This window comes from Anser brachyrhynchus, assembly GCF_964034855.1.
Source record: "Anser brachyrhynchus genome assembly, chromosome: 7".
Lineage (NCBI taxonomy): Eukaryota > Metazoa > Chordata > Aves > Anseriformes > Anatidae > Anser > Anser brachyrhynchus.
The window spans coordinates 7,907,562-7,926,197 of record NC_137701.1 but is presented as its reverse complement, the minus strand read 5'-3'; the positions used below and the strand labels follow the sequence as shown (position 1 = coordinate 7,926,197).

Genomic DNA, 18,636 nt, shown 5'->3' with positions numbered 1-18,636 from the left:
AATAAAACAAACTGTTCTACTTCAAACGTTTCTTATTCAGTTATATGATGTTCGTTATCTATATAGCAATAGCATTTTAATTACAAAATTATTTTACATCTAAAAAAAATTTTAGATACTAGAACTTGTAACAAAACTGGAGCAACAGTCACCAACACATCATACTCCCATTGCTGTAGCTCAAACGCCCAGCTCTTTAACTTTTTTAAAAAGAAAATAGGAAAAACAAGCTCTCTCGAGGCACAAAGGCAATAGGAATAAAAAGAAACTGAAATAGTACTGAAAATTAACAAGTGCTGTCTATGATGTAATACAACACCTTAAGAGTTGCTCTAGTTCCAATTACTCAAGCAGATAACTATCTCTGAAACATTCAACAGAAACATCGCACAAAGTTTACCTGATATGTCGGAGTATTCTTCAGCATTAAATGTTAATTCATTTTCTGTAGGCAAATTCACAAAAGCCTTCATGGCTGGAAAATAGGCTATGTGACCATTGCTGACTTGTCTTAGCAAAGTTTCCAAATACCTTATCAGAAAGGGAACAAGTTTTAGATGAAGACATTCACAGATACCTCTATACAAATGAAATGCCCTTGTGTGATAAAGCGACAGCAAAGCCTGTAGACTTCAGTTTTACTTTCATAGTTCAAGTGAATACCTGTATCTTATGCTACATCTCCCCCGAGAAAAACTGAATTTCACAACAGGCCAACTTCAAAGTGCTTTTATAGCAGGTACTGGGAGAAGTAAACTTGAGAAGTCTGGAACTTAAGAAAATTCCAAACATCTAAACCACATACAACTCCAGTTCTCCAATTCCAGCTTTTTATTTAAGTAATATAAAGAGCTTGCAACAAGTATCCATACAACTACTTACCAATTTGTGTACAGACTGGTAATGGTTGGCTCACCATGACTATCTAAATGCTGGGTTTGCTGAAGCAGAACATTGTTAAATACTCGTGTGATGTCAATCTGTACATAGTTTTCTATTGACTGGAGGACTGTCATATAGGCTCTTACGCTGGTTAACAGCTCTGAAGGCTTTGCGATCTCTTGTGTTGCTTGATTATACATAGTCATTCCAACAATTGACCTTTTAAAAACAAAAAATAGGAGTTACAAGCATTTCTCAGTGAAATTGAACAAGGATGCAGCTATTAAAATCATCAGTGATCATCATTTTCATATTCACGATTACAATATTACTCAATGCTTTTAGAAGTAAAAGTATGCAAGTATGAAGCTCTAAATCATGGCTACACTACATCAGCAGTTTTAAAAGAAGATTTTTTGGAAAAAAAATTCTAGACGAAAATCTTGGTTGCTGTCACAGTTTTAGTTTCAAACGAGTAGACTCAAATACCTGAAACAAAGCCAGAAATGGTGCAAAAGAGTCTCTATAAATGCCTAAAAAAAAAAAGTATCACCAGTGCCTACAGAACACACAGGACTAGGAGCGCAGGATCAGGCTGTTAAGTAGGTGATACTAATTTCCATATATTTTAAAGAACTAACAACTATTTATGTCTGCACATATAAACTTAACTGTAACGTCAGTAAGAATTTGACCTAAGAGTTTTGCCATCTACCTTTAAAAATGAATCTTATATAGTAAGCACACAATACTCCTAATGTCAAACCAAGGATTTATCTTGTTTATGAGTACAACTGTCTTTACAATATTTCTTACTTGGTAAAGCGGATTTCCAGGTGAGATGTTAAATATTCTCTTGGGGTAAATGTGTGTTCCCAAACCACCATGTTTGGTACATAATTGATTGAGAAACAGAGCTCAGAAAGTGCAGTGTGCAGTTTGTCCAGGCTTTATGAACAGTTAAAAAATAACAACAAAGAAATTAATTTAACATTAGAATATATTATCGTGGAAAGCATACAGTTAATGGAAGATGCCTCAAGACCACCCACAGCTCTAACTTTCCTTTCATCAGCTTTATCTGCTTTCATCAGACATACAACTCTAGCTTATAACATCGAAAATCAGCATTTTGGGTAGGAACAGAAACCTACAACTGTATATTGATCTGCGTTATGCACAGTGATGTAATGTATATGTTTTTATATAGTTATACACATACACAAACAATTTCCCTCTAAATGTCTGTTAAGGTGGTTCCTTCTTAACTGAACTTAGTAATAGAAGTAATGCTTGCTACCAACCGGTACTAAATACAGGGAAAACGAATCTTAAGCTATAAGTTATTTTTCCTCAACTTCTCTAGTCAATTATGGTTTTCTGATGTTTGACTGTTGCAACTGTAACAAAAAGACTTCCTTTTCATCAGTGTGCATTTAGCAGCACCCAGCCACAATACCGAACGTTTATTGTCTCCTTTTCACAGCTTCCTTCCTCCTCTTACTTCTGTTGCTCTACCAACTCGTCCTGTTATCCTTCCCAAGAATCATCTACCTCGCTGTTTTTCCTCTCCTATTACCTCTTACACCTCAAACTGGACTTGCTCATCTTTCCCTTTCTTTTTCAGGTTGGTCTTATTTTGTTTTGTTTCTAGTTTGCTCTGATGCAGGCACAAAAGCCTCAATTCTGCTCCAGCAGATGAAGGCAGCGAACTGCATTTCAGCAGCAACAACTTCCGGCCCAGCCCATACATTATCCTGATCCCAATGTTAAGCAAAGCAGAATTAAGATGCCATCCACACCTTCAACTCCCACTTCCTCAACTGATATGACTATGCAGGAAACCTAACTACAGCACAGGGACCCTTTCTGCTCAAAAAAAGGAAAGAGTCAAGGTGATTAATAAATGAGATGTACATTCCTATTGCTCTAAATACATTATTTCGGGCTCTGTTCAAGCTATAGAAGGACCACATGCTCACAAACTAGAAACTTGCCATATTTACAGTCAACCTTACTGGAATAGTATAAGCAAGAAGTATTTAACATGTAAAAAACACAAGTTTTGACTTGGGATTCATGGTGAAAGGTACAGAAGAGGCAGCTTACTTTGTCACAACCAATCTGTTTTTTCTCATGCTTTCTACTCCTGGTTTCTCCCTTTCAGGTTCTCCTTTCTTTCCGGTCTGTTTTTTTGACTTTTTGTTCACTGCTTGACTGATAGTTTTGGCACAATGCTTTGGCAGCAACTAGTAGAAGGAAAGAAATCCCCCCCCAAATTAAAATACAACTTCTTTGCAGCCATGAGATACAAAATAAGCTTATATGTAGGTGGAGACTTCATCACACAAGTAACACCTCCTTCGACTACTAACTATACCATTTAATATAAAAAGTCTTCCTTGAGCCACTTTCCACTTCATGAACAGAAAACTTTCTGAAGTCAGGGGGAGAAGGAGGAAGGGGAAACACAGCCATAATTCCGAAGGTCAAACTACCTAGAAAACCTCAAAGAAGAATTAAAAGAGACAGAACAACACTCACCTGATCACTCAGCGTACATTGTTCTGTGCAAATATCTGTGATAAGATTCCGAGCTTGCTTAGCCATTTCATCCAGGAACATGTTACATAAGGAAAGACTACGATCTCCAATATGATGTCGCTGTTAAAAATAGAAATAAGCAAGTCTGTTTTTCAGTTTCCTTAGTCCTATGCTATTCATAAAATGCATACACTGTTCTGCAGGTAACAGTTCGCTAAATCACAGAACTGGGGTAACAAAAAATATTAATTAGTCCTTAATAACTTCAATGCCTTTCATTCACCATGGGTTTTTGTTGGTGTTGTTGCAGGCAACCTGAACTGTGAAATCTTCAGTCACTGACACAGCATATTAAAAAAACAAAAACAAACAAACACCTTTGTTGCAACAAAAATCCTCTAAAAGGAGGCAAAAAATCTAAAAGGAGGTTTTCATCTTCAATTCTGTACTAACTCTAAAGTGTCCAACACTCAAGGTTTCTGTGAATCTCCTCTTAGATTTAGTACTGGTACAAATTAACGAAGAGAAAGAGTATGCAACTCAAATTACAGCGAAAGCAGTGTCATTCATACCCCCGATGGTCAATAATGAAGCCCCGCTTCATACGTTTCTGGATTCAGTTCCTTTGTTACTGGATCTGCACAAGTACAGCATTCTGTCTTAATGAAATCCTTCTTTCACCACTTATGTGTACTTCGTAACAGCTACGTTACCACACATTGTACACAGTGCAGTGAATATTATTTTTCCAAAATTATAGTAGCTACGAGTTAGAATTCTTATACTGAATTCAAAGTTCTGTTGGCTGTGGCAAAATATGCTTGCTACAGCTGAATTCTCAGTAACTAGCACACAGTGGACTTTGGCTACAAGATTCCTTACTGTTACTAGAATGGTTCTGAAAGACATCTCTTGTCCTGAAGGTACGTTTTCCTGGAAACTTTTTAGTGGTTCTCTAATATAAATAAAGTTTGCAGCTGTTTAAAGCAAAGTGTACGAGGAAAATAATGATATAGACGTATATGGAAATGAAGCTTGGCAGAAGAAGATTTAATTTTTAACTACGAAAAACCCACACTGTGCATACTCCAGTATATCTTTTTCATCCAATTATTTCAGATTAGCACTCAAGAATGAAAAGACACTTTCACAAGCACTACAGAACATTGGCCAAGTCAACCCCTGGAGTAATTCCAAAGTCAATGGACATACAGGCAATGTACTAAAAGATCTATTTCATTACAACATCACAATATAAATAATTTTCCAAAGTAACAAAAATGCCACAATTTGTTTGTGGCAGCATTTTGAGGTCTATGGATGAAGCATCATATAGTAAGGTGCCCACTTGTTTTACTTCCCTGAATCTTATACTGCTATAACAAACACCTTCTTGCAGCATTCAGCACTAGTTCTCTTTACTTTAGATGAGAGCTGAAAATATCTAAAGATGATGTATTTAAAAATTACCTCTTCTGGGCATAGTTCATGGGTGCAGCTCATAAAATGAGTACAAAGCAGTGGGAATGCAATTGAGTATCTTGATTGAGAGGGAAGCTCCAAACACTGCTGAAACATCTTCTCAAAAGCACGACTATAAAAACTGACCAAAAATAGACAATTTAATGTAACACATGCATAACTTTACTGCAAATGAAGTCTAGTCCATACAAATCAAATACGCTAAATTAATGCCAGGTCTGTAATTATAACTTATCTGATACCAAAAAACACATCATGCTTTCAAATAAGTTTTCCACATGCAATACTAATGCATTCTGTTTACATCTCTTAATTAGATCATCTTTGTTCTGATGTTTGACACACAGACGCTGCAAAAAATTTACAGCTTTAGCAGGTATTATTACAGAATCTGCAGTTGACCCCAGATCAGTTAAATGACTGCTTGAAGAATCTGTCAGACCTTCAGAAACACCTTTATTAAATTCTGATGGAACACTTATACAACTCTTGTTCCATGGTTGCTTCAAATAATCTTCAGAAAAAAAAATTCTTAAAACACAAGCAAAAGAAATAAATTACATTGAAGTCTCCTTTCAACATAAACTTGACCACCATATAAAGACTGGCCTTTCACCTTAAAATCTAGCCCCTATAAATCATTGTGTATGCTTCTCCACCGGAAACTAAAAAATAAGAACCTAAAATAGGACTGAGGAAGTTTCTCAAAGAACAGTACTCTCACACAGGGACTTCCGATGATTTATTTCAACGACTGCTTATTTATCTGCTGATACTGCAAACACTTAATTATTTCAGCTTAAACAGCCGCAGAAAGATTCATATCAACCTGCTTCCTGATCCTGTTTTCACAGACCTTTTCCAAGAGTTAAACGTTTTTGCTTTACTTTTTCCAAAGCAACTAATGCTAACAAACTAAACAAAAAATAAAGCCTACTACGAAAAATCACTATATGGAAGTGGCAATGCAGAGCTAGGTCTTCCTGTTTGGAAACAGGGGAAGAAAGAAGGGAATCAACTGTTTTTCTTTGCTGGTGCAGGAACTCCACGGATCTTTTACAACTACACTAAAGTAGTAGTAAAAAATTTCATTTCTTGCTTAAACAATGTAATTGTCTACGGCTTTAACTTCAGCTGGGGACATGAGCTGCAGACACATAAAAGAACTTCAACTGCTGGAAGAGAACTCCTATTTTAACTGTTGCTTTGAGGGATTTATACTTTGTCGTGAAGCTCTGAAGAATCAATACTTAACAATGGGAGAAGAAAATTAAAATTCTTTACATTAGAAAAAATTATACACGTGTTGATAGGTAGACTTTGCAAAAAGACTAGTATAAAAGAAAGTAAATAAATAAACAAAAATAAAACCCAAACCGTAAAACAGCAACTCTTTCGAAGAAAAATTGCTGTTAACCAGATTCTAATTGATTCTCTGCTGGATCATTTTCCTACAATTCGGTATTTAAAAGCTACACGTGCAAGGACAAACAATAAATTAAAAGCTTCTACTGTCAGGTTAGTAACTTACCAAAATATAGAAAGATCTGATGTTTCAACCAACATCTCCACCAAAGAATCTACCATTTTTGTGTGGAAAATGATTGTGTTCATCATTTTTCCTAGTTCTCTGTGGTCTGCAAGACTAAGTGAGGCTTTAGAAACACTGGTGTAGGCCTGGAAAAACGGAAGAAAAAATCTGTATCTACTGTTGCTTTTTTTTTTTTTTTTTTGCAAATTCCATCACTATTGCCAAACATAAAGGATAAGTACTGCTTATGCTGTGCATAGAACAATTGTTTTTAAAGACTCTGCAAAGACTTATTTTATCTTTCTACTGTAACCTAAGAAAAGCAAACTGCCTTTCAATGAAGTCACCAAATGTCTTAAGTACAACAGCAATGCAGAAAAAAACTGCAGAACAAACGCACTGACAAAACACGTATGCAAGCTAGTGGAATCAAGTTTGCTGAAGCCACTCCCTGCTCCTTTTAATAATCAGGTTTGGGTATGCAAGAAGACGACTGCATATTTTAAAAATATAAAAATAACATGTCTAATATTGGGACAATTAGTTTACAGTCTAAACAGTACTCCCCCTTATCAAGTTAACTGAAGGCACTATTACTGCAACACACCAAACTGATCTCACTGAACATTATCTTCCCTTGGCTGGGAAGGCTGAATCATACTCTGTACAGTGCCAATAAACTGCTCATCCTCAACACATTCCACTTCCAAACTGTTATAAATCCCTCAAAGACTTTTTGCAAAAAGTATGCAATGCAAAGGCAAAAACAAAGTTACATCAAATTATTTGCTTAAGTCTTTGTTTGATTTTAAATGCCAAGAAGTTACCCTTATACAGCCTGTGATCCACTTGCAGTGTGAGAGTAATCTAGAAGAGCAGTAAGTTATTACTAGCTTTAAACCAAAATGTGCATTAACTTAAATGTCAAGCAGATATTCAGACATCTTACCTGCAATCTAAACCAATCTAATCTCATTCCTCTGAAGTCAAATACCTCTCCATCTTCAACTGTAGCATGGAAAAAATACAGAACATAAAGCCTTTAGGGAAACAACTACAATTCAGAAATACTAAATCAGATCTTCTAAAGAAATCAAAAACAAAAACAAAAACCACCAAAGTACTTGAAAACTTAAAGCGTTTGCTTTTATCGAAGAATTTCAAACCAGCACAACCATGCTAATAGGAATTTAAATAGTTAGACAAAATATGTATAATATACTTTCTAAATTAAAAGGTAGGATTATTTCAAAATAGCATCCTTCAAAAACCTTATCTGTACAGACCTGCCCAGGAAAAGGGACACAGAACAAGAAGCAGATATCATAATAGAAGAGAAACAGGGGAATAAATACAGTTTATGCAAGTTATCTGCTACCACTGATTGCACAAAACAAAAAGCAATGAAGCTTTCAAGGAGAATCTTTCATTCAGTTACCATTTTCCCAAGTTCATTTGAACAGACTTACCTTGTTTCACGCTTAGTGAAGTCATAGTGTTTACAAAAGAGGACATGATGATTGATTCATCCTCTGGGCACACTGAAAGATTCTAAAATAAATGTTGTTACTATTTCAAACTTCATTTGTGAAAAGTGTCAAATCCCACAACCAATTTATCAGCTGCAGTCTGAAAAATATTTTATATAGTTTACGCAAAGTAACTTTATCAATGGATTATCGCAAATAGTACTATTTCACAACTTCTATTTTTTAATTCATTGGTTGATGAAAAACACCTAAAAAAAGGCTGCTTCTAAACCAACATAGACTCAAAAGAGAAAAATCTGTCAGTAAACATGCCCACACATTTTCAGGCTGCAGTCATTTACAGAACGGACACACAACATGTTTTTGTTACACAGCAGACACCAAACATTTGCCTGACCTCTCCAGGCATCTGATCTGTCTGCACAGAAAATTTAGCCACGGCAAAATATAACAGAGCCGACATGAGCATCACTTTGCTTCCCGCAGAACCATCTAACAGATTTCTACTAACACTGAATTGAATGATTTCTAACACCTGAAAAATAGCCCCTCAAAAGTCCTACAATAAGCAATAGTTCATGAAGAAGCAGTTTCAGCAACTAAGATCACATTTCTGTCGAATAGAAGATTCATGTAATTATAGATATGACTGACATTTTTAACCTAAAGGTTGAAAAAAATCCTAACTATCCCTCGTTTCTATCTACTCTTGTATTTTATACTTTTTATGAGTTAACTACATCTAAAATGCAAGCCACCCTTTCTTTTTTCCCCTCATTTCAGTTTGACCCTAAGGATTATCCTACAAATAACACAATATTTGTGCCATTTGTATAACTTTTAGAATTCTTTCACTAAATCTAGAAAACCGTTTCAGGAATCGATGACTAATCTCAAAAAATATTTCATTTTGTTATCAACAGAACTGTTAACGTGTAAGTATATAGTTACGAGCAAAAAAAACAAATAGAGTTGTTTTGGCATTAAAAGTAAAATGAAGGATTCATTTATATTTAATAGTTTAAACAACTGTGATATAAATGGGTATTTAAACTGTTTCAATAGTTTGTTACATAACAAACATGAACAGCAGAGTGAAAATAATAAATGAACAGCAGAGTATATAAGTTCCACCTCCTGGTCATCGATGTATTACTGTTTGACGCATATAAGTGGTTTCTGAAAACAACATAAAAGCTTAAAATTCAATGTAAGTTTGTCCAGTTTGAGGAGCTCAAGTTTTCACAAAATTTGGGCTCCACCTAGTGGTCACTAGGGAATCAAATCAAAACAGTGCAGAAGTCCTGTCATTTCCTTGTCAGCGTAGACAAGAAAAATAATTTCTGCACTGCTCCTTCAGCGGCAGTATCTGTTTATCTGGATTACATCAAATCAGTCCTGAAAATTCAGTTCATGACCTCAAATAATTTATACTGCCTTTACTTTAGGAACATCTTCTGCTTAGCAATAGGTGCTACTCAGTACAGAGTAATAAAAACACTTGCAGCTCTGGATGCAAACCTACATGGAACAAGAGAGGATGGTCTTCCACTAAAAACCCACCACTCTCTTCTCTGTAAGAGCACCTCCCTACTCTTATAGAGCCACGCTCCATGATGTTTTCAACAACCTGGGATGTCAAATCTGATGACTTTAATACTGTTCTCTTTCACTTCTGTTTAACTTCTCTTTTTGCACAAGTTCATTATTTCCACATTCAACCTTACCTACTATAAAAGATAATGTCCCCGTCACTCTCTAGAGCAGGAGGTTTTTTCTGACATGACACCCCGTCGAAGTTTATCAAGTTTGCCTTTAACTTCAGTGAGAGTGGTATTTCATGTCTGAACTCTTCTCGCAAATGTGTGTGTTTCTCATGCCCATATACAAGCGTAAGTTAACTGCAAGTATAATTCACTTCCAGAGAATTTAAATTGAAATAGTCACTGAAGACACATACAACTTGACATCCTATTTAGGCTTAAGAATTTCAAACTACCTCCATTGTCTCTTTTTTTTTTTCCTGGCAGCACACAAGAATGCAGATTCTCAACCATTAGCTTGGATAACCAATTCTGACATTTGGTTTCTAAATGGTGCTGGCATGATACAGTACTGATCCCAAGTACTTAAACTGCTTCTTAAACACAGTGATGCTGAACAACGGAAATCATCCATTCGCAGAATATGTTAAAACAGGATACCACGAGATTCTAGTTTCTCTCTTCGCCATCATTTGTTAAACAACACAGGCCATGTTTTCTCCATCATGTCAGAAAGCAACATCTTGAAACAGCATTAAGGGTATTATTCAGGCAGCACTGCTGCTTTCAAAAAAATTCAGAGAAGAAACATCCTACATAAAAGAATCACACTAATCAAGATCAGCTCGGTGCTCCTACAAGCACAATTACTTTTTCTTTTTTACTCTCAAAAGCATGGCAATGCAAAACTGTAACACACTTAAAGAATAAAGCAAACAATCGCAGGAATTCCTGGAAATGTTAAAATGAACCTCAGACCCCCAAGAGAAGCCTTTCATAAAATTCTTGCCAATCTCTATAGCCTGATGTTAAAATAAATTATAGTTTCCTCCTTGAGGAGAAAGGTAGTTTAATTGTCTCTGAAGAGAACATTGCTTAATAACATTTAAGTATTCATATGGCAACTAAAAGCACAACTCTATATCCCAGAATTAAACAGCAAGCTCGGTTAATTTTGCCTTATTCCATAGGGTTCACTAAAATACACAAAACCAGAATACATTTCATGCATTTTGGACAAAAAGCCCTTCTTAAAGCCTGCAGAACTCCAAACCATTGTCTTGCCGTACCTGAACAAGCTCATTTAAGACCACTGCATCAAAGCCAGAGAGATACTGCACGTAGTATCTCTGCATCACTGGTCCATATTTCCGCACGTGTGCTCGGAGCTCCTCCATGTAGAATATTAGCTCAGCTATGTGCCTAGCCAAAAAGACAAGGAAAAGCTTACAAATAGGAAACATGTAAAATATGGAAAATTATTTCCATCAGTAGAATACTTCCCATGGAAATTCCCTCCTGTACCTTGCTTCTATTATTAATACATAACTCTTGTATTAAAATATTTGCTCACATTATAAAGTAAGTTTACATAAGAAACTTTCATCTGTAAAGTAAAATACATTCAACAGGAGATAAGTTAACAGGACCCCCTCATGGTAATACTCAAAGGTTTGTACAACCCATGTATTTTCTGAAGAAGCCCTTTTGTAATGCTCAATTTGAATAAGTGTATTTTCTCATGAAGCAGTTAAATCCAAAAAACAGAATTGTAATAATTGCTTTTCTGAGCTCATGTCAGTAGGCCTTTATTCTTAAAAAGACTTTTCAAGATGGTAAAATTTTGCCCTCTGTTGAAAGCGCTGTACAGAGGACTTCATACCACCTGCTGGGCAGACATGAAATAAACTAAAAATAGTTAACACAGAGCAATTTTCTATGAATAACTATCAATATTCTAACACCTGCAACACAAACTGAAAGCTTAAAATGCAGTTATTAGACCGACAGCTTCTTGGATTAAATCCCATACTGCCTGAGCAACAATCAGATGGCTTGACAAACTTCTCCAACATGCATTTTCTTTTGGCAGAAAAACTTCGCTCACATTTCACCTATTTAAACAAGACCAAGAAGAATACAGCCTTCAGAAGACCAAGAAGGCATAGTGCTAGAATTTTATGATGATTTTTAAATCCAGGATTATGACTCATGACATGAAAAGGAAACACCTTAACAGTGAGTTTTTTGATCCCCAGGTTGTAAATAAAACTGAGCAACTGTAATGGATGCTGACCACCCACACTTCGATCCAAGAGCATCACCAGGGAAGCTGTATAACAATAAAGATGGCTTTTACAGTAGAAGATGTACACAAAAAAATTTCTGTAACATTTCAGAAAGACAACATATTTATCTGTGGTAACTCCATCCCTAGCACCTAGTCCAGTGAAGGAAACTCAACGTTTTTCTGTTCCAGCTCTAGAAATAGCCTTGTGATTGACTGTCACTTGTTGTCACATGAATACTCTTTAAGATTTCTTTCCCCAGATTGAACTGATGTGCTCTATTATTTTGAGAACAACTCAAGAACAACTAGTACTCTTCTGCCTACCCACATTCCTAAGGTTTCTTAATCCCATTTCTCATTTCTGACCTGTTTATGAGGATGCTAATGCTGTATTACATGAATAAATCTTACCTGATTTTAAAGACAGTTCTGCTATGATAAAGGAGACATTTACAAACCAATCTTTTTGACAGTTTCCTTCCCAACTCATCATTCATTTGTTCAATGCAAATAAAACTTTCATGAAATCGTTTTTATTTTAGAAATAAACTCTCTGCAGAAAATCAATTTTCACCAATGGGCTCCAGTTTCTAACACAATAAATACCCTAGCTTTCTGTTTTTGATGGAAACATTAAGATTGTAAAGATTTTCTGAATAGTCCCAATTCTTTTTATCTAGTCATCATTTCCTGCTATTTCTTGCCTTCAAATGCATTTCCTCCATGAAGTTCACATGAATATTTAAGGTATCACACTAAAAATTGTTAACGTACTTATCTATGAAATCATCTGCACTCTTCTTCGGCATATTGTCTGCATGACGAAGAAGCCAAATAATTTCATCACGAGCAAAGGATAATGCCATAAATACAAAAAGTGCCTGAAAAAAAAAACATAAGATACATATAACAGTTGGACACCTTGTGCACACTAAGTAACAACTAGTCTCTACAACTAAACAATCTTAAAACCTAAGCAGGTTTTATCTTAGAGTAGGGGTTTTGGGTGGGTTTTGCCCTCCCGCAGACAAACTGAATGGCACGGTATCACTGATGAACAAACTGTACCATTACCTAAAGATGAAACTCAAGGACTGTAATTACCTTGGGGCCCAGCAGGCCTGGCTGATCAGACAGGACAGTAGCCAGTTCTTTGAGTGCAGAACGTAAAAACTTGCGCCTCTCTCTGTGCATTGAACCACTACATCAAAAGAATAAACCAAAACATCATCCAATGTGCTAATCACAGTCATTTAATTTTTTCCCAGACATTTAAGGCCAAGTGTAGGTAGCTCACATCATACTAACTTCAAAAGTTCAGTATTTCAAAGGACATGGTTCATACGAAATTGGCATCTCCACCATCCATGCTGTATATTCCTGAAGTAAGGTTAAATTTAAAAACTGAGTCCTCTGCCTCTGGTCTCTGCTTTGCATTTGACTTCACTAAAACTTTCCTATTTAATTAACATTCACATTAAGTAACTAGACAAGAAAAAAATGGAAAATGCATTAATGCTTTCTCTCTGACAACTTGACAAATAATCTAAGACTTGGGAAGTTAAATCAATAATGGTATACCATTAGGCAAATCCAGAACAATCAGTGTATGGCCTCACATTTGAAAACGCACAATTAGGTCAAGATTCAACAAGTCCTGTTTAGTCATTCTTTATAACTTCTTTGAGAAGAAAAACACTAAAAACTTACGCATGTGAAACAGCAGCTTCTTTACACTCTCTGATGTCATTAATACGTTTGTTGTAGCTGCAAGTAAACAAATAACCCAATGTGGTTAAAAGTATCAGTAGCACAATTCAGCAAGAATTGGGACTTGGGAGGGGCTGCAATTCCATAGCTAGCAGGATACAGCAAAAAGCTCACCCTCAGAACAACTCAGGCAAGACTTCTTTCCCTGATCAGATAAATTCTAAAACCAGATACCCAAGCCAAAACCTCTCTCTACTGAAGTGCTCCTGGTTTTCTCTGGTAGAGACATCTCAACTTCATTTTTGCCTGAGTTTTCTTATGATGTATTGCAGGAATCGTGACAAGTGCTTGCAACTTTTCAAGCAAACCCTGCATTCACAACATCATTTCTCTTCCCTAGATTAAGGTTTGTGGGCAAGATCATTAATTTTAAACATTTGCCATTTTAGAGACTGATTCACCAACATTTTTCAGAACTAAGATTAAAAAAAAAAGCATGATGGTTATGAATCAGGCTCCTGGAAGATATGCATTAAAGAAACAGTCAAGCCACTAAGCAAAAATGTTTTGGTATTGATTATCTGCAAGTGGATCTTACATGAAGTACAATTAACATTTTCAGGACAGTTCTTAAAGAAATGATACATTTTTTAACAGATGATCTGAAAGGAGAAAAAAAAGACAAAGAAAACTTACCCTCGTATGTTTACAAACAGGTCTTCTGCAGCTTTGTGAATATGAAATACTTCATCTCTAAACAGAGCCAAGCAAGAGCTGCTTTGCAGTGCAAGTTTCCAAAGGTTCAAAGCTGTAGCATCACTATTCAGGACTCCATGGCACAAAATAAATCCAACTTCAGAAGTTCACAATCACCGTGTGTCACAAACAAGATGCAGAGACAGTAAGAGAACAGTGAGATTATTATGCATTTTCTCTTAAATTGTTTAATTAGCTTACTGAAACTCTGTATGGATAACATAATTATCCATCCGTATATGTATACAAATGAAAATACCCCACACTATGCTGTAGTAGAGGAATTCTTAGATTGTTGCACTATTCTTGTAATGAATTACTTGATACTTATACAACTCAACTATTTTCATCAGAATTACTAAAGCCACCATTTTTTAGTTTAAGTCACGAATAAGTTTATGACAAACTCCATTCCAGAATAAGCTGAATTCTAGCTTCACTGTAGGAAAAGTATGATACATATACCCAAGGTTTAATCAAGTTCTCCAGAATCTGTTTTGAATCCAACAGCTTTTGTATGGAACAGGAAAACAAGCTGCCTTTCAAAAAATTTTTTTTAATACAACCATGAGCTGTTTCAGAAGATTTTACTCACAAATAATCCATTTTTCCATTGCATCCAGAGAGAGGTATTCACATGGCATCTGCAGGAAAAAACAGTAATTTGTAGCAAACTAATTATATCCAAAACAATACATTTCATGAGAAGTACTTTTTAGAAAAAGAGACAAAGTCTTAAATGCTGATGAATCACAGAAGACTGCTTCTGATTACTAACAAGTCATTGTTTCATCCCTTTAGAAACTAAGAACTTGAGCATGAGATTCCATACCCTCCTATACCATGAACAAAAGTTGGACTTGATAATCCTTGTGGGTCCCTTCCAACTCGGATATTCTATGATTCTATGAAATGTTTTGTTTCAACCAACATTGTATTTAAGAATATTCAAGAACAAAAGGCTGCTGATGTATTTCGATCACAACCTGACAGTTGTTAATGCTTGATTATCTCCCCTCCCCCCCAAAAGATAACCGTTCATATCCCAAATGAGACAGCAAATGTAAATAGTTAATTTTTAAAGGATGTATCAGTTCTGATTTTCAGTCTTTTGTCCCAAAACATCCAGAGTACACAGGATTCCTTCACTCTACACTGCAGGAGTAATACCGCTTCCCTTCATCAGATTATCAGATACTAGAAATGAAGGCATGGGCTAATATACCAGAAGCTTTAATTAATGCAAAAAAATCTTTCCCCTGTATAAAAGGATGCAGCTCTACCAACAAACCTATTAATTTCCCTTTTTCAAAAGCCATGTAAAGGTTAGCAAATATAAAACGAAACATCCCTACGCTGTTTCACAGAAAATATTGCTTAACTTTATCATATAAACCAAATTAAAAGGCCATACTGTGTCAGACTGTGCAGGATTAAGCATTGTACTAGGTGCACTGATGAGGCTCAGTAGTTGTGCGTTTCTCCACTGGTCCGCTGAGAGATTTCTTCGAGGATAGACCATCTGGAGTGAAATCAGAGCATCTGAAAGGGACTGAAAAGACGACAGACAAAGGAGGTTGGTTAGAAGCTATGGTAATGCATTAACACAAGAGTCTTAATTCACGAAACGATCAGAAATTGAAACTGATGCAAATCGCTACACGCTAACACTATAGTTCAAAAATTGGCATATTCCAAGCACAAAAGAAGCTAAATACTATTTGTTCATTACTTATTCAAGCATCTTAATTGGGTTATTCCCTTCTCTGGCACTTCATTTATTATGTCCTTCCCACCTTGCAAGCAAACTGCAATGGTTTTGAGCAGATACTACAGGAGAATCTTCATAACAGATTGAGCAGATCCAAGTAAGTGTGGTCCCATGCTTTTTCCCTGTCTTCTGTATCAATCCTGACGCTTGCATGAGCCTATGGGGAGCCAGGTCGAAGCAATAAACCAGCAGATTAAGATCACTCAGGGAAAAGAAAAGTTCTCTGCTGGAGCTAATATAAAGGGGTAAATGGCATGGCTACTGCAAAACTGTGGGATGATAGAAGGACAACTTATGTGCACTCTTCTGTGACAACCTAACTAAGTATGTACTTCTGCAGCATGCTGCCTGAAGGGATCCCTGACCCCAATTTATACCTCTAGCAGAGAATCAGCAGAAGAGCAGAAATTGGCCTGGAAAATGGCTTCACAAAACATTTCAAGGTAAAGGATTGGTCCATTATGAAAGGCAAATGCATAAACAAAGATGATACCAAAAAGTGGAGCATCTTTGCTACAATGCACACGAGAAAAGATTACCTGGAAATCAGATCTTTAGCAACTTAAGTCTTAACAAGACAGGAATCATGCACAGGAAAGTGTAAAAAAAAAAGTAAGATTACTGATTATTTAGACAAAAGTATTTAAAACCAGTTCACAGCACTTAGAGAAGCAGCTGAAAAATTCTCTGAACTTCTACTATCTTCAAAAGTTTAAGGAAATGCATTAAATCTCAAGAGGACTACAACCAGTACCCAGATTTCAAAACATGAAGACAAAACAACTTTAAGACTTTAGGCAGTTACTTAGGATTTAACTTAAACTCCTGCCAAAAATTCCAAAATAAGGTGTTAGGCAAACCATCTGCAAGCACCTAGAGAACAACACCTGCCATTACAGGTTGGTCAGTACTGATCACATCAAACAAATCTAGTTTCCTTTGACAGGGCAGCACGCCTAGTCAACATGTGGGAAGTGATAAACAAGATATACATTGACTTTGGCAAGGCTTCCATCACTTTTCCAAAGGTATTCTCATATGAAAACACAGTTTAGATAAATCACCAGAGAACTGGTACACAACCAGTTGTGTAAGAATACTGGTTTAAAAACATTTGTACAAAAGAGGCTAAAGGCTCATTTAACTTGGCAGGGTCAACTGAGCAGGATACACAATGCCAGCTTTTGCATACAGGAGATATTATTAAAGAGGTAGTGGTGATCAACCATTCTCCACGATGCCCAATTTAAGGGTATTCCAAAGAAAAAACCCTCAGGTTACAAAACAGAAAGAGAAACTCAACTAGGATAGTAAGCCAGAAAAGAATAGTTTCGTAGAAACGTTACAAATTTCCTTCATTTCAAGCTACAAAGCAAACCAAAACACAGAATCAGCCATAGCAGATGAACCACAACTGATTTTTAAGCAATTTTTACTCCTTACTGAATAAACTGGAACCTTACCAATGGGTCCTAGCATTCCTGTATTTCTATAGTTTTCATTTAATAGGGTATGAATCCTCAGCACCATCCATTATAATTAAGATCCCCTGTAAAATTTATACCTAATAGTATTGGACAAAAACTCCTGCGTATTTATTTATTTATTTTAATCTCTGCTTCTCTCAATTAAGGTTACCGCGTTCCTGTGAAAAGTGGTTACATACTTTACTGTGAGGTACAAATTCCTCCATCATTTTCTTTAAAGGATTTTCATAGTCCACAATCATCTGGCCAAGGCGTGGATATTCTCTGTCGCTAAAAGCAACAACAAATAATTCACGCAGGTGTAGTTATTTATTACGTGTTTTTTTAAATACGTTTCCTACACAGCAGATTTTTACCTTGCTCCATGTGTCATTTCATGAGCATAGTTATACAATCCAATGATAGCCTTCCTTTCTTCAATTCGAGACAGCAGTATCATTAGAGTCGTGTAGGTTATAATCAAATCTAGGTAGTTCTTCGTTAAATCAAAGTTTACAGTCTAAAGATTTAAAAAAAAATATCATTTTGAAACTCTTAGAAATAAGCATAAAACTTTCCTCATCTCTCCACCCATTTTCAGCCTTTTAAAAATACAATGGACTGTCTTGACCAGTACTTTTGTTCTGTTTGCACATAGACTTTGTATGATCTTAATTTATTCATCCAAATCCCCAGAACTGCTTGTATTTGTGAAAGCAAGCATGCAAATAAATCTTTTCAGGCCCAGACATCACAGCCGACAGACAGAAAAGCTTTTCTTGGGTGTTACTAAGCACTCAACAAGTGTTGAACTGTATTTTAATAAGACTGTCTGAACTGTCCTGTATTAAGACTCCAGTGTAAAAAACCAGCACACAGGCACTGACCTGCGACAATCATTCAGTAGGATACATGCCTGCTCCTCTTTTGCATTATGAAACTAAGTCAGCCAAAATTAAGAATAACTAAAACTAACAAGGTGGCATTATGAACAATAGGAAAGAAAGCTGAAACCAAAAGGAAAAGGTGTTTGAGTTATTTTATTTTAAACATAACACTCAGGTGTTTATTCTTGCTTTAGCCAACAGAAGCGATGCCCACAAACATCCCACATATGCTAGGGGGAAACCGTTAATATTCTTGTTTTTGAGCCTCACATGACTTAAGCAT

General features: G+C 36.0%; 1 protein-coding gene across 8 annotated transcripts in view; it reads right to left on the bottom strand.

The window, feature by feature from the left end:
- Window positions 1-18,636, bottom strand: part of NCKAP1 (NCK associated protein 1) — a 60,302-nt gene that overhangs the window by 19,237 nt on the left and 22,429 nt on the right. For all 8 annotated transcript variants that reach the window (XM_080599005.1, XM_080599004.1, XM_080599002.1 and 5 more), the window contains 18 exons: window positions 17,844-17,986; window positions 17,667-17,757; window positions 15,644-15,781; window positions 14,825-14,873; window positions 14,170-14,326; window positions 13,474-13,530; window positions 12,868-12,964; window positions 12,538-12,644; window positions 10,763-10,895; window positions 7,909-7,990; window positions 7,389-7,447; window positions 6,440-6,585; window positions 4,897-5,029; window positions 3,427-3,546; window positions 2,992-3,131; window positions 1,699-1,830; window positions 883-1,101; window positions 401-531 (listed from right to left, as the gene is read on the bottom strand). In XM_080599005.1, coding sequence (XP_080455131.1) covers window positions 401-531; window positions 883-1,101; window positions 1,699-1,830; window positions 2,992-3,131; window positions 3,427-3,546; window positions 4,897-5,029; window positions 6,440-6,585; window positions 7,389-7,447; window positions 7,909-7,990; window positions 10,763-10,895; window positions 12,538-12,644; window positions 12,868-12,964; window positions 13,474-13,530; window positions 14,170-14,326; window positions 14,825-14,873; window positions 15,644-15,781; window positions 17,667-17,757; window positions 17,844-17,986 — 2,134 coding nt within the window. The remainder of the gene's footprint in view (window positions 1-400; window positions 532-882; window positions 1,102-1,698; window positions 1,831-2,991; window positions 3,132-3,426; window positions 3,547-4,896; window positions 5,030-6,439; window positions 6,586-7,388; window positions 7,448-7,908; window positions 7,991-10,762; window positions 10,896-12,537; window positions 12,645-12,867; window positions 12,965-13,473; window positions 13,531-14,169; window positions 14,327-14,824; window positions 14,874-15,643; window positions 15,782-17,666; window positions 17,758-17,843; window positions 17,987-18,636) is intronic.